We start from the raw sequence: 16,242 nt of genomic DNA on the forward strand, positions 1-16,242 counted from the left end.
GGCGGGAGCTGCCACCATTTTAACCACGGCTCAGCAGCCGGAGCCTCCGCCTCCCGCAGCGCCTGCCGCTCGCTCAGCGCCGAGCAATACTGGCGCCTCTGGCGGGGCCCGCAGCGCGGCCAGGCGTCCGCCTGCCCCTCTATTTGTAACTTGTGCCGCGAAAGGATTGGCTAAGCCGGGCTGGCTCCAGCCCCGCCCACTTTCTGTGAGCGCTGCCGCCATGTTGGAAAGCGGGGAGGGGGCGGTGGGGCTGCCATAAAGCGAGCGGACGGAGGGGGAGCAATAGCGGCAGCGGGCGGTGTATGGCGCTGGGAAAGGGGTAATTTGGTGGGAGAGGAAGAGAAGGTGCGGGCTATCGTGCTCTCTTCTCGGCGACAGGAGTGAATGGCGAATGCTGTGATCCCCCGTGGTGGCGAGATGGAGCCGGAGCAGCATCAGCGGACGGAGAAGACCAGCGCGGGCCTCCTCGGGGTGGAGAGTAACAGAGCAGGAGCCGCTGAGGACACCACACAAAATGGCGGACGCTCTGAGAGCAGTAGCACTGGGGAGGCGCTGCTGGTGGCTGCTGTTGCTGCAGAGGACAAGGTCCCCCCAAATCTCAGCATCTCTAGTAGCAGCCAGCGCAGGAGCAGCATCTCAACGGCAAATGAACAACAACAGCAGCCGCCCAGCGGTGTGTTGGGGGGGCCTCCCCCTCTCCCTAAGCCCCCAGAAGACCTGCCTGTTAGGAGGAACTTTCAGATACCCAGGAAGAGCAGAGAAAAGAAAGGTTGTTCCTTCCCTTTCCCTCCCTTCTCTCCCTCACTCCCCTCTTCATCTTATTCATTAGGCAGGCTCTTTATGCACCTCACACAACTGCATGCAAAATCCTGCGGGTGTGGAGGAGGCTGTGGCATGGCTCGGACTAGTGAGGCTGCTGGGGATAAGATTTTTAGGGTCAGAGAGGCTTTTACATTCTTTCCTCTCCCTACCCCTCCCTCTTTTCTTTTTCGTTTTTATTTTGTCTCAAGGAGGAGGAAAAAACAAAACTCGGCTTGAATTTCGGACCGTTGCTTTAAAAGGACAGAAAAGCTGGATGCGATCAGGGTGGGCTTGAGTGTTGATCCTGGCTCCGCTTCTGGAGATGCAATCGCACGCAGAGAAGATGGTTCTCTGGGACACGGACACGCAGAGAAGATGGTTCACTTTTCTCTTTCCCCTGACCTCCTCTCTGCAGGAGAGGGGTGTAATCCTGTTTAGGGTAGACTAGCAAACACTGCGCAGAATTGTCCTTCATTGATGATACACAGAAGACTGTTCTTATCTAGTGAAAGTTCCTTACTTTGCAGGGAGGAAGCAAGCATCCCTCCCACATTCACGTGCCTCACCTTGGAAGCCTTCCTCTTCCAAGTGTCCAGGGTTTGGGTGTTTTTTTAGTTTTTGAGTAACTCTTCCTCTAAAAGCTAGTATTTCTTGCTTTTCGTGAGACTCCATTGGCTTCTACTTATCTTTGATTTTTGTTAAGTGCATTGAAGACATGTCTTCCTCCCTCCCTGAAACTTACCTCAGTTCTTGACCTTTTGCAGCATGGGGTCATTAGCTTAGTACATATCACAAAAATACCTGTTCGCATAGGCTTCTAGTTCTTCAGAGAAGACTCTAACATCTAACTTCTTGAAATGCTTTCTTCTGTAAGGAAAAGATGAAGGTAGGTTTATTTCTTTATCCAGCCTTTCCCCATTCCTCCTTCCATTTTTGGCAGTTAATGTCCCCTTTTTCCTTTCTTCCGTTTCTTTCTCATTGCCACCCCTGAGGAGGGATACAAGTCTGGCGGAGATTCAGTGCAAAAAGGACTGGGTTGATTTGAAGGTGGAAAAAAAAGTCTCTTACTCATCTGACAGAAAAATGTCTGGATAAAACGTGGTGCCTCTTGCAGTTCCATATGTCAGACCCAAGCGTGGTTACATTTGAATACCTTTAAATATATCTCAGAAAGTACTTAACCACATACATTTGAGGTTTCTCTCTAGCATTAGGTTCCTATGTGAATGAAAATCTGCAAAATACCTTTTTGGGTCATCTGATTAATCATTTGCCTATGCAGAACCATCTCCTACAGTGTATAAAATGTCTTAGAATATGTGGTTCAAACATTAGGCTTCTAGGGTAGAAGGGGAAGCTGTTCTTACTCCTAAAATTCACTTGCTAATGTCAAGGTCATTTGACCCATTCTTAAGGGCTTATTTCTTAGTGTACCTGTCTTTTTTTTTTCCTTCCCTTTCAGCTTACAGAAAGCTTCTTGGACATTTTAATCATAGTGGTGACTTACGGTTTCCGAAATACTCAAACCAGACCATCCTCCATTCTGTCCATGGTGCTTGCGGTCTTATAGTTGCTTATGGTTGCTGATTGTTGGTCTTACACCATGTGATGCCTAATGCAGAGTGCTGTGAGAGAACATGTCGTAGGCAAGACTAGCAAAAGTGGGCTAGCATAAAAAGTGCTACCGTGATCTTTGAGGACAACCAAATTGCTATTGGAATTTGTATTGGCATTTGAGAAATGATGCACAATTAAATCAGTTCTGGAACTAAACTAGAAGATTAGCAGTGCATTGATCGTCTGATGTGGTAGCGGCATACGCTTACAGCATACTTAGTACCAGTCTTTAAATACATCTTATTAAATTACAAAATAATCAGAATAACATCTGTCCCTCTCAAAATAACTCACTTGGCTAGATTCTAAATTCCAGTATGAAACAATACACATTGAAGTTTTCTCTGTCCTTCTTTGTATTGGAGTTATCTTGCTTTGCTTTTTAAACCTCCATTTTATTCCTTGACATAGCATCCTGAGAGATACCTGCTGTCTTGATTATGAAAACTAACCTGTGATGCACAAACTGTAAAACCTGTACAGGATGACTTTGTTATTTGGGTGTTCTGGGGTTTTTTTGTGGGGGGTTGTTTTTGTTTGAGTTTTTTTTAAGCACCAAAATGTGTTTTGGGAACAATTTTTGATTGTGAAACAATTAAAAATTGAATCTGCAAAACAAAAATGTGAGGGAGAAATCCTAGAAAACTTGTGATTTATCTGCTTATTTAGCCTTTCTGGAATTCATCTCCACCTCTGTTTGGAGACTAATGAAGGACTGAAGGTCAACAGAAAGAACCTTATTAATGTGGAGAAATGCATCTGGAGGAAACATACTTCTTAAAACTAACTGTGGTTAGTTGTCACAGAGAATCTTTCATCTGACTTCTTTTCTTTTTCTTAGTGAAAGAATTCAGGAAACCAAACTGTAAAAAAGGTTGGCTGTGAGATTTATTTTTTTAATGTGTGCGTGCATTTGTTTTCCTACTTAAAACTGTCTTTAAACTTTCTGTTTTCTTGGTATACACAGTTTAGTAATGGTGTTATTCCCTCTTGAGTAGCTTATCCCTTTTTTTAATCTTAGTACTGTAGCCAGTTGCCATGGCCTCTTCTAATTTGATTGTCAGATCTTCTCAGGTGTCCGAGTCTGCCTGAAGCATCAAAGACACTTGTTTAATAGAACGAGGAAAGCAAATTTTCAAGATAAAGCACTAGAAGGGCAGGTTTTGACTTACTGAACTCTGAGTGGCCCTCATACCAAAAGGCAATTCCAAAAAACAGGCTCAGATAGCAACGGACAACTTAAGGGCTTGCTTGTTGATAAAGGTTGGACGTTTATTTCCATAGTCTACCAAGTGAACAAGTGACTGCTGTTTCTCAGGGTGAGAGGGGGAAAAAGGTCTTGCTTTTCTCCATGAAAGTCTTAGCAGTACTTGCTTAGAGGTCTACGTTGTCCCTTTTCTACTTAATAGCATTTGATGTTTTGTTTTGCCTTGTCTTTTGTCTTATTTTCCATGGTAGAGATGCATTTCTGCTGTTGGCTACTTGCTGTTTCTACATGGGGATTTCATTAAGCAGTCCTTGAACTTGATGACTACTTAGATGTTTTGAGAGCAAAAGACATTTTGGGCTGAAAAAATGGCATAAGTGACAATGTTATGGTTCATTAACACCACAGATTTTTGGTCTTAGTCTTAAAAAATGAAGACTTAAAGAAAATAATGCTTCTCAATGGAGTTTTTGTTGAAGGAGTGCTTGTTTGTGAAGAGCGCTAGCATTCTGCCAACTTACCTGATAATAAAATAAGTAATTTACTTATCTTCACTTGAAAGTGGGTTAGTTCAGGATTCCTTAAAGAGAATGTCTCAGTCTTCCTTGTCTTCACGTTCTGACTTGAAAACAAAAGGAAGAAAAAAACCCAAAGCAACCCAAACTCACTAACTTCAAACTCAAGTTTTCTAAAGTTGAAGCATCAGACAGCTGTGAAAGAGAAACTTAAAGCCTCTAGGGAATTACATGCATCTGAACATCCAGTCTAATGTCTGTCTCTACACTAGGTACTGTATTAGCTAATCTTAGTTTCCACCTAAAAATACTTCTGTGTGTTCCAATACATCGAGTAGAAACTAAACAAAACCAGTATATATTTACTTCTGCAGAACAAGCCAGCAAAACCCGCAATAATTGACTTTTATGTGTTATAAGGATACTGCAAGTTAGTCTTCACATAAGTGACTTTAATTTACATGGATCCGAATAAAGGTGCAGCATACCCACATCAGGTTTGTGTAGTGAGCCTGAAAAATATATATGCATACACTACTGGTCTTTGAAGTGATATAGGACTGGAGATAAGGTTAATAATCTCACCCTTTGCCTGTGAACATAGGGCTTGGTGACTGCTGTAGGTCTAGTTTAGTACTTTTCGGGGTTCTTTCTTGCTTCTGAACTCCTTTAAGTGAGGTACAGGCCCTTCTGTAGCGACCTTAACCTTTTAGAAAATAGCTGCCCTTTAGCACCAATGCTTAAATGACAAATGGGAAAGTATTGATTGCCTTGCTAGTTACCTCAGTAGGTAACGTTTCAGGTTTTTAGTAAGAACCTGAAGCCTGCAGTGCATCAAGTTTTGGAAGAACTACAAAAGTGGATTTGAGCCTGTCAGGAAGCTTAAGGTTAGCATGTTTGAAGAATCCTACTTGAACAAGGCTTAAAAAAAAGCTTATGCCATGCACTCTTAAATATTTTTACTGCTTTATATGGTAATTTGTCTGAAATTCAAAGCCAAGTGACTTATTCTTTAACTTTATGATTACAATGCTGTCCTGCTGTAAGTTTACCAGATTTTCCTTGCTCTATCCATCGTTTGGCAACTCAGAATGCAATAGATACAAGATTAGCAGGCTGCCCCCTGAGGAAGAAATGCTTAGTGGGTGGTGTCTAGTTCTCAAACCAAGTATGGATTGTCTGCCACTACTATATGTGAAAAGGTGTCAGGCAGACAGGGTAAAACTTGGAGTTTATAAGTACTCTTTAAAACATTAGTGTGTTCTGTAAGGATTATGCATTCAACAAATTACACTGATGTTCCTTTTTTCTCCGTCAATGGATGACGGCTGATGATGAAGCCAATCGCTCAATTTATGCATGAAGTAAACTAAGGCAAGATTGTATGTGTAGTTGCTGTTGTTCTTGTTTACTTTGTATGGAGTGGGCAGTACACATTAAAGGAATAGAAATTTCTTTACCATGAAGCTTTTGGATTATTAAGCATTTTCCTCCTAAAAGGTGGATGTAGGGTCTTGTTCTTGGACTGTGAATGTTCTGTATGTTCTCAGGTTGAAAAACTGGAATCTCAAGTGATTTTTGTGCCCAGGTATTTAAAAATATTTCCGTTTTGATCTGTCTGTACTACAAAGGTAGCAACAGTCCTTCTAGCTTCAGCTGTATCTCTGGTGAACTTAGATGATGTTTTTTACCGTATAAATTTGGTGAAGTACAAGTGTGTATATGTATATTACTGAATAATAAGTAAGAACAGTAGTAAAACATACTTTCAGTCCTCTGCTAAGAAATTGAAGAAAAAAAATGCAAGAATAGTTAAAAAAGTATTTAATTTGCTGTATCCTATAGTTTAAAGCATTAGGTAGAGCTCTTCCATAAATCTGTTGGGAGCTGATTGAGTAGTAGTTTATGTAGGTTCTCCCTAGCTGAAGAACTGAGGGACTTGCTGGTTTTGGGCAGCTCTGTCTCGGCTTGCTCATCAGAACTTACCACAAAGCAGGAAATGTTTAAACACGAATGCGAATGTAGTTGACAGTATTTGATTGAAGGACAGGATCTTAATTGATGTAATATGCCTCTTCCTAGATTTGCATCTGAGAAGTAGGCAAGACATTGTGTATAGTTTGTGGTCACTCTTTCTACCTAGTCCTGTAGAGTTTTCTACTTGCCTGGACTCAAGATGGAAGAAATAGGCTGGGTTTGATGGAGCATGCGTTCCGAGGGGGAAGGAGGGAGGAGGGGTGGGGTACAGTAAGCACAGTTAAGGAAACAGGAAATTTGGATAAGCAGCTGGTGTTGGTAACCTTCTGCCTTAACTGGTCATTTTAGACAGAAAAGGAGCAGGCAGTATGTGAAACTCACACACTACAGCACTGGGGTTTAATAACTGCTTGTCAGAAAGGTATGAGGTGTTTGGGGATGGAGTGGGACAGGAGGTGCTTTTCCAGTGTCTGTATATCTACAGTAGGCTTGGTTTATATTTTATTAAGAAGTGATTCTCTGTTCAGTACAAGTGCATTCAATCTTAGTAATACTAAATTGAGAATCTCTTTCACTTCCAATTATCTTTCCTCCTGTGTTGCTGTCAGCTGTTCAAGAATGAAGGTGTTGTTATTAAAAAGCATGTTATTTAAGAACAATTTCTTAATCACTTTCATAACTTCCACTCTTAAAAAAAAATCACTTGTTCATTGTTTCTGGTGTTGGAATCGTTGCTTTACTCTAGCTTGTGCATGTGGTATTATAAAGTGTGCGTGCAAATGCAGCTTTTACTAGATAACACAAAACAGTTCAGTTTTCATTTAGAACATTTGTTTTGTATTGAGGCTAATGCAGTAAATCTTTCCTGCAAATGCGGAAAAGATTACTATCTAAATCTACCACCGTATTGTTTAATGGAAGTTGGATATACACTCTAAAGATGTAACTAAAATTAATTTGCTGTTAGAATAATGGTAGAATGTCTTTTATTTGAGACTAGTACTATTGTAGTTCATTCCTAACTATTGTAACTTCTAGCGATTTCATGTGGTGGTGGTTTGGGGGTTTTATTTTGGTAGAGAAAAATTAGGACTTCCTACAAAAAGAGCAAAAGCAGTCTCAGAAATAGCGGCTGGGAATACTTGCTGTCTGAAGTTTGCAAATGCCACAACAATATTGCACTTTTTGGGAGTGTTTTGGAAGTTACCCTGGGGAGAAAAAACACTTGCCATACTGAACTAGTTCAGTTCCCCCAGGAGTATTATTTTCCTAGACATTACTCTCAGAATCTGCACTCAGATTCTCTGCTGGCCCACTCTTGGGTTGCTCTTCTCATCAGTTTGTCGCTTTCAGTACCCAAACAGAAATAAAGAAGCTTGGGGAGATGGACACTTTACTGTGTGAACTTAGGCAAAGGTTTGCCCAGAAGGTGGATTTGTACAACAAATGAAGGGCTTTCCTTTTAAAGCAGTTATCTAGGGGATAAGATCATACAACATGAACGCAGGCAGTGTGTTTTTTAATAATAGTAACTTATTGGACTTCTTAAGATCAGCCTAATTATTGTAAGGAAACAAACCTGGTAACGGCTCTAAAGAGAGGCTAAGCTATGAAACTGTTGTTGAGGTCTGTATTAGAACAGTTTGTTCCCGGTTCTTAATTAAAAGGGCTAATTAGTTTAATTAAAGTTCTAAAAGTTTAATTACAATGTTTTGCAATACATATCAGATGTTTTCAAAGGGTAAATTCAGATTTGAGGTGCTTCACTTACTGACTTCTGAGAACTAGCTGTTCAAGAATAATATTAAAAAAGCATTAAGAAGTTGTTATTTAAGATGCTATAATCCTAGGCAACTTTATCTTAAACTTTCTAGCCTAAATTCCATCTTTTTCAAATATTTTAGGTGTTTTGTATTCTAAATTGAATCATGAACCATTTGTTTTTATGCATAAACTGTCAATGACCTGGAAAATTCTGGAATTTTTTCAGATGTGTATTTGAGCTTATTATTTTATTTCTTCTCTTTTATAGCACTCTTTCAGCCAGTAGCTGTAGGATCTCGAGAATTTGAAGATGTTCTGAAGATTCTGCATTCATCTTACTTGGAACCAAGTTCAGTGTCCAATTTTAATTACAAGAGAGCCAGCTTAGTACATAGTGAACTGCTGGAAAAGGAAGTGAGTATATTTGTGGCTTCTCTTTATGAATAAGGTACAAGTCAAATCAAATCTAATGTTTTTTCTGAGTCTGGAGGCAAAGACCTGGAGATTATTTTCTGCTTATGTGCTTGATATTTAATTGCAAACTCACATCCCCAAAAATGTAGGCAGCTATTTTTCAGGCAAGTTTATTACTGCATAGACATAAAATTGTGCCTGCCAGATACTCAAAAAAGACTAAAAGAAAAATTGTATTTGGCGCCACTTGTCTCTTTGCATTTTTAGTTTTCCACTTTTTAAAAATTTGTTTGTATTTTTAATAACCTGGAAAGATGTTATAGTGTCTTATTTGAAAGGCCTGATGCTTCCTCTGAAACTTAAGATGTAAAATATTTTTCTGATACCAAGTTTATACAGCCTCTGTAATTTTGTTGTTTTCCAAGAAATAGTACATAAAGGAGTTGATTACTGGAACTAGTAAGCGGAGCAGCTTGGTTGAAGCGCTTCTGCTGTACCTTATCTGGTGTATCTTATATCCAGCCTTGGCTTTCTTTCAAAACTGTGAAATAAGCTTTCAGTCCCAGTGACAAAAAGCTTCATGTATGGAGTAATAGAATACATAATTGGTTTGCTATATTATTACCCTGAAACTATAAGGTAAACTCTGAAGCGCTTTTTTTTTTTCCTGCTACTATAACATAAGAGATAACGATCAGCCTCCTAAAAGAAGAAAGCTTATTTCTGGAATTTCAAAGATGATATGCAAGGCATTGAGCTGGATGCTTCTAGGTAGTTATGCTACAAAGATAACACTAAAACATTACTGCATAGGTTTGTTTGAAGAGTGTCTCTTCCTTAAAAAAACAAAGACAGACATCTTTGGGCAGATTAAGCCAATGTTACTTCCCACGGGTATAATGTTTTTTAAATTGAATTTTAGCATACTATAGTCTCAGTCAAAGTATCTTTTGATTATTTTTGTACACTTGGATCTGCTAACATAGATGGGTCCTTAAAACATTGACACTTGAATGTGACAGCAGTAATCTGTCTACATGTGTTAAGAAATTTCTGTAATAATAGTTCACAGAAAAACGCAGAGAGCTGAAATTTGATGGTCGCCTAGAAAAAGAGCTTTCTGAAACCTATGCATTTCTGATGGTAGATCGATCTCAGGTAAGAAGACAAATTTGCATATCAAATATTTTCTCTTTTTCAGTTAAGAGGCTTTGTTTTTAAACTGAGTGTTTTTGTTGACACACTTATTAATCTTTAAGTTATTTTTGCGAAATTCAGCACTCAAAGGTGTAGAAGGGTGGGAAGGAGATAGGATACTATGTCACCATTTAAATCCTTTATTCTCTGCTATTTAAGGTGCTCCATTTACATGACTCTGTAAAGTATCTTTTCTGTTTTAGGATCTGTTTTAAAAGGATAGATTTCTGGATGGCATGTGGGTGTTTATTGGTTTTGTGTTTGGTTTCTTTTAATTGAAAAGGAATGACACATGTTTTCATTGCAGTTGTTTTTTGGTGAGGGTTTTTTTTAGTCAAGAAGAGGTTACCTTAAAAAGAAGGTAACCTGTAATATTAGAAAATTGACCTTATCTTCTGTGTCTTTTCTTTGATCATATGTTTTTAATGAAAGTGATGGAATTCCTGTGCTTTGTCTGCTATTATAGAGACAGAATTTCTAAAGTATTCAATCATTTGGCAGGTTTACTTCTGCTTTGTGTATTAAAAGCAAGTAATGTTCAGAAAGTGTGTTTTAAGGTATAGGGAGGCTGTTTTTTTTTTAAGACATGGGTAAGTCTGTAACTGCTTCGTACTGAGTGTTTGGCTTGCACAGTTTAACAGTTTATGTAGCAATTCAGACTAGTCTTATCTCTGGGTGATTTTGTTTGTAAAGGTTTTTTGGGGGGTTAGTTTTTGGTTTGTTTTTTTTTTTTTTAGCTCAATCAAAATTCTCTAATTGTTGTTTCTCACAGTTCTGTTCATATTATGGCTTTCCTGATAGACTTGCTTAAAAAAATGTCTGTTCTCTTCAGATCCAAAGCATATGCGAAAAGGGGCTGCAGGTGGGCCACTCCAAAATAACAATTCTTGGCAGCCCTTCCATGGGTAACTATCTTTTGATTATATGTGCTGGTATTATTCCATATGAGTTGGCAGTTAATGTGATGCAGTTGTGTAAACTTTCAGTCCTTTTTCTATCACTTATTGCAGGAACATCACAGCTAGGTATTTTTAGCAAAGTAGATTGACGTCAGAATCTCATTTCATAACTCTGTTTTTGATTAGTTCATTTAAATTCCTTTCCCAAAGGGAAGACCTAATTCTCATTTTGGCTTAAGTCAAACCAATATATCATGTTCTTCCAGTAAAATTCGGAGGCCAAAGACCTAATATAATTTATGGCTGTGTGCCTCTCTGTGTTTGTACATACGTATATGCATCCAGAAATAACTAATGGAAATAGTAGCTTAGCTTAGTATTCACATAGATAGAACTAAAGTTCTTGAATCCACAAATCCAAGAAGAGCATAGGTAATTGGAGATGTGCGAGAGTCACAAGGCATTAAGAGATTTGAAAGTGCAAATTGCAAAGTTTCTGTTGCAAAGCTTTTAAAATAGAAAATTAAGAAATAATTTTGTCATCCTCTGTCAGAGTAACATGATGCAGAGGTGACAATATATGAACGTTGAAAGCAGAACAGATGTGAGGAGCGGGAGAACAAAGATATATGAGCATGTAATTTTTTTACTGTTTTACCCAGTAAAGGTACTGGAACAATTTATCAAAGCAGTTAAATAGAGAATTGGAATGAGAGGAACCTAAGCAAAACGGATGCTTTTCTGAGTACCTGGGTTCAGTTACAGTTATTTGATCTGAGGTAGTCAGCTAGACCAACAAATGACAGTGTGTGTTTGAGGCCTTAAAATCTATGAAATTATAATTGAAGTGTTGAAAAGCAAGAAGTTATTCTACCTTTCCATTTGAGTGTCAATTCACGATTCCAAAATAGTGTATTTTTGTCAACTGTGTATAATGAAAGTTTGATGAAGATGCCAGTGTTTTCCTGCCTTATTTCTCAAACTTTTACCGTTTATGTCCACATTGTGCAATGGGACATTGTACAGAAGGACCTCAGCTGTTCAAAAAAAAAACCCAAAACCACAAACCACGTGAAAGCAGTATCTGTGTAGCCTTTGGGCAGGGCTTGTACTCTTGGTCACACCACTTTCAGTAATGTGGGTGTGCTGCTTTCAAACTGAGCTAGTGTCCGCATTCTGCTGTTGTGTTTCATACTGCAGTTGGTGCAAATAAACTATTCTACTGTCTTGAAGTTGCAAAATGTGAACATGCTTCTACACCTTTCTCTGATCATATGCCAAAAAGATTGTTGTATCTTTATTGTTTGGTATACATTGAGCTTTAATCCCATGTAATGCTGCTTAAATTTCTAATGACATTTTAACATTCAGCATAATGTGGGGTTTCTTTGTTGTTGTTTTTTTTTTTTATACTCCTTTCAGGTGTATATATCTCCAGGTATGCTGACTTATTGCAGCCTAATCCTCTAGAAGTTGGAGCAACTGGAGATGTCATTGTTTTTAAAATAATAAAGGTAAATTTATGTTGCTTATTCTTGAAGAATTATATTGCTTATTGATAAAATAAAAGGTTTTAACCTAACTTACTGAACTTCATCTGCCTGTAGAGAAACTAGAACCCTATCAGATTTAAAATCTGATACTGATATTGAGCTTAAATAAAGCATAATAAATTTTTATAAAAGCTGAAAATGTCTCATTTTCTTTGAAAATATGAAAATAATGTACTTCTATAAATGACTTTTTTAATGGCCTGTTTTCATTTCCTTGCTCTTACTTCCTTTGGTACTGGAAGCAAGGTGCCAGTTTTCAGGAAAAAGCTCATGCCTACAATTCTTCTGCTTTATTACAGGGAAAAATGAAAAGCATATATGACCACATTGGTATGAAAGCAATGGAATCAACAGTAAAAAGTGCGTTAGATCCAACGCCAAAGCATGAGTGTCACGTTTCAAAGAATGCAAATAAAGTAACCTCCTTGTTGGCTTACCGAGCCTATGAACTTACTCAGGTAGAGGAAAGTTGAGCATGCTTTATCTTTGTATGTAAGAACTTTATAAACAGAACTTTGGAAATTATGGAGATAAATTCATTGAAGATACAACAAATAGTGAGCATGTCCTGTAAAGCTGTAGCCTGGTGTATTTTTAGCAGTAGCCCACAGATGCCTGTATTACAGAACAACACATCAGCTTCTCCTGTTTGCCTTATACATACCTGGACCTGATGGAGAAGATCTCCTTCAGATTAGGCTGTAGGTGGAATAGGAAATAGCTAAGGAATGTACATGGGGACTGGAATGTAGACTGGGAAGGAGAGGAGAGAATATAGAATCATAGAACAGTTTGGGTTTGAAGGGACATTTAAAGGCTGTCTAGTCCAACCCCCCTGCAGTGAGCAGGGACATCTTCCACTAGAGCAGGTTGCTCAGAGACCCATCCAGTATGTAGAGTTTGAAGTGTAAAAGTAGAACTGGCTTGTGGGCATTAAGTGAGATTCCTAAAAGGGAAAACATTTGCAAGGAAAGAACATCCTGCTTCTTTTTAAATTGTTTTTCTTTCTTTTGTTTCCCTTACCAAATTCTCAGGTTTGGAGAAGGTGAGGGAGGAGACAATGGAATCAGTTCCAAGCATCTCTATTCCTCCAGCTGTTCCATCTCTTACTGCAGTGATCTCTTGCACTCAGATTATTTTATCAGGTCCATAGATTTCAGGGTACTTACTTGAAAGCATTCTCTTCAGTATTACAAATTCTTTTGACTTTTGTAAATCAGAGCTGAGCACAGAATCAAATGGCTGGAAAATGAATGTATGTTTTTAGTTCTCATCACAAACTTGCCTTAATTAACGTTTAACATTAGAATTTTGTGACTGAACTAAGGCTGGATTCCAAAACTCACAGCGATACTTACTTTCCGCAGTAATTTTTTTTTTTTTGTTAATTGTCCCTTACCTTATCAAGAATATGCTTTCAAATAAATGTTGCAAAATTATTTTTTCATTTTTGATTAGCTCCTGACATAGTGTCCATCCTGTCAGTGTTTGATAAAGGAGGGAGGAGAAGGTGAAAAAATTACCTTAATTGATTGTGCTACAAAGTATATATGAGAACAGCATTTAAAAGCTTCCTTATTTTAGGTATCAGCTGTTGAAGAAACAGGCTGTTGGTAAAGGGAACATAAATGTGTTTCATTATGGTAACTTTTATTTACCAGTTAATGTTTGGCATAATGGGTTTGAAACAAACTCCCTTTGTTTATTGAAGTAATTAATCATGAGGTGTATTTTGTAAGCCATTCCTGTGAAACAGAGTACGCTTTTCAGTGAAGAAAGATCATGGATTATTAGTGTATTTGCAAAATACAATTTAACAGAATTCTGATTTAACTAATTTAATTCTAATTTAAGTTGTCTTCACTTCTTTTTCTAGTACTATTTTTATGAATATGGCTTTGATGAGATAAGGCGAAGACCAAGACATGTTTGTCCGTATGCTGTCGTTTCGTTTACTTATAAAGACGAAATGGTGCAAGTACCAAAATTCTTGCCCCCATCAAGGTAAGCTAGGAAATGAGTTTTGGAAAGACTGCATGCAGCCTGAAGAATTCATAGCTCTTGGCAGTAGCTTAGAATTGATTTAGATGGCCAGTGCTGAAATGAATGGACATGTCACAGGGAATTGGCATAATAAATACTTCTAATGCAAAGCAAGAGGTGACCAAATTGGTTTTAATGCAACAGGCTGGCCCCTGTAGGAAGCAGTTCTGCTGCTCTTTTCACCTACTCACCTTCTGCCTAGGTGGAATCCATGTATAAAGTGGTGGTTTTTTTGCTTAACTGAGGAAATTCACAGACAAAAATGTTCACAGCACTATCTTGCTTGGTGTTCTAAAAAAATATTCTGTATACTTTGTCACTGAACTCTTCACTGGTGTCATCTTACTGCCTGTGGAGAGAATTATCAAAATGGGCAGTTGATTAGAGATACAATATGGTACCCATACTGATAGGAAGTCATCCAGATGTGGGGGCTCTACTACGTAGTGCTAAAAATAGTTATCAAGATATCTAAAATAGCACAAGATGCTGCAGCAGTGATAGCTTGTGGTTAGATAGCAAATTATCAGTGTTGCTATTTTGTTAGACAGATAGGTATCCTTAACGTAAAATTTAGTTGCCAGAAGTTTCTGTCTCGACTTAGTCATTCTGTCTTTTTTTTTTTTCTTTTTATTAGATCAAACAGCTTCAACATGGAGAGAATTACAGGTAAGAAGGAATTGAAATTTATTGCTTTTATGATACAGACTTGGAAGGCTATGGATCTTTTTCCCCATGTAATTTTATTTTTCTTTAACCAGAATGATTGCTTAGTTATGCTGACTATATCCTGTACCATACTGATAGTGTGCATCTCTTCCTGATACTGGATGATCAGACATCTTAATGGGTATTTTTTCCCAGAGCAAGCCAGAACTGAGCAAAGCAAAAGTCTTTTTCCCCTCCTTTTCTAGTTACAGCGTAGTAAGAACTTATCTTCTATTCCCAAATCTGCCGTTCGATGGCACTTCAAATATGATCCTTTGTCCTACTTTTCTTTTGAACCTCATTCAAGCAAAATATTAATATGTATAAAAGTGTTTGACAGTTAAGGTAAGGAAAGAGGATATCATTCCACAGATGTTGATATCAAGGGCATGCTTATATAGACAGGTACAGGTAACATACCAACTCCTTTGCTCTGCTCAAAGCAGGTCAAAACAAGATAGGATTGTAAATGCCCTTTCTGTCACCTTTTAACTTATTGTTTAATATATTATTGTCTGGTCTCATATTAGTATGATATTTTCCCTAAACTGCTTTTGGAGTTTCAGTAGCCTCTTTATTGCCATTTCCTTTCAGTCCCATGTAACAAGTGATTTCACTCAGTCTTTCTCCATCTTAATTTAGATAAGTCTAACTATACATTATGGAGGGGACAGCTTTGGAATAAAGGCAAACTTTTGTGCCATGTTTCCTTGAAATCAGCAGCACGTCCTTTGCTTCCATGCAAGCTGTGAGTATTATCATCTAAAGAATAAGTTTAAAATATTGTTGTGTTAAAAGTCTTGCTAGTAGAGACTGGTGAATTTTGGATAGAAGTTTTAAATGTGTCAAACTAGGGTATTGAGTTATGCAGGTCCAGAGCTGCTTTTAGATCATGCACACAACTCTGTCAGGATCTCTTGTTTGTTTGTTTTTTCCTTTGAATTGACACACAGTCCTTTGCAGGAATAAACACCCCTGGTGCATGAGATAGTCCAAGGAACTGATTTTTAAGAGTGTATTTGATAGTTCTTATTTGGTGAATGAGGGTAGGACTATGGGGAGAAAAGAAGTCTTTATGTTTTGGTTTGGTTTTTTTTCCTCCCTGCCCCTATCCTTTGTCTCCAGTCCTGAGAAGCTTGAGGTTGAAAAAGTTGTGAGCATTGATCAATTGAAGAAAAAAATTCCACCAGCGTTGTTCTATAAAGAAACTTACCTAGGAGCAAAGGAAGGTACATAGTTCTAGATTATCTTTTTTTAAACTCAGAATTTTAAAAAGTTTTCTGAATTACAATATTGCTTCTCTTTTTCTTACTTTCTACCCTTGTGTTGTGCCAGTGTTGAAGAATGGCATGTACTGTAGCCTTTATGAAGTTGTGGAGAAGTCCCGTTCTGGTAGTCACTTGGAAGGTTTACTTCAAAAACTAGAGAAAGAGAAACTTGTGAGTGCAACAGATTTGACTATTCCTCTTTTTAAAAATAATTGTACTAACTAGTAATTGGGGTGTACTACAGGCTCCATGATCTCGCTGGAATTCCTTAGCTGGCAT

At 38.1% G+C, this 16,242-nt stretch overlaps 1 protein-coding gene across 1 annotated transcript in view; it reads left to right on the top strand.

Annotated features, from left to right (window-relative positions):
• Positions 1-384: 384 nt before the first annotated feature.
• Positions 385-16,242, top strand: part of TASOR (transcription activation suppressor) — a gene marked incomplete at its 5' end in the record, with an annotated part of 32,937 nt that continues 17,079 nt past the window's right edge. The window contains 11 exons of the mRNA XM_082004659.1: positions 385-769; positions 8,150-8,295; positions 9,361-9,453; positions 10,325-10,397; positions 11,814-11,905; positions 12,244-12,402; positions 13,821-13,948; positions 14,625-14,656; positions 15,338-15,443; positions 15,821-15,924; positions 16,031-16,134. Of these exons, the coding sequence (XP_081860785.1) occupies positions 385-769; positions 8,150-8,295; positions 9,361-9,453; positions 10,325-10,397; positions 11,814-11,905; positions 12,244-12,402; positions 13,821-13,948; positions 14,625-14,656; positions 15,338-15,443; positions 15,821-15,924; positions 16,031-16,134 (1,422 nt within the window). The remainder of the gene's footprint in view (positions 770-8,149; positions 8,296-9,360; positions 9,454-10,324; positions 10,398-11,813; positions 11,906-12,243; positions 12,403-13,820; positions 13,949-14,624; positions 14,657-15,337; positions 15,444-15,820; positions 15,925-16,030; positions 16,135-16,242) is intronic.

This window comes from Phaethon aethereus (assembly GCF_964289735.1).
Source record: "Phaethon aethereus genome assembly, chromosome: 11".
Classification (NCBI taxonomy): Eukaryota; Metazoa; Chordata; class Aves; order Phaethontiformes; family Phaethontidae; genus Phaethon; species Phaethon aethereus.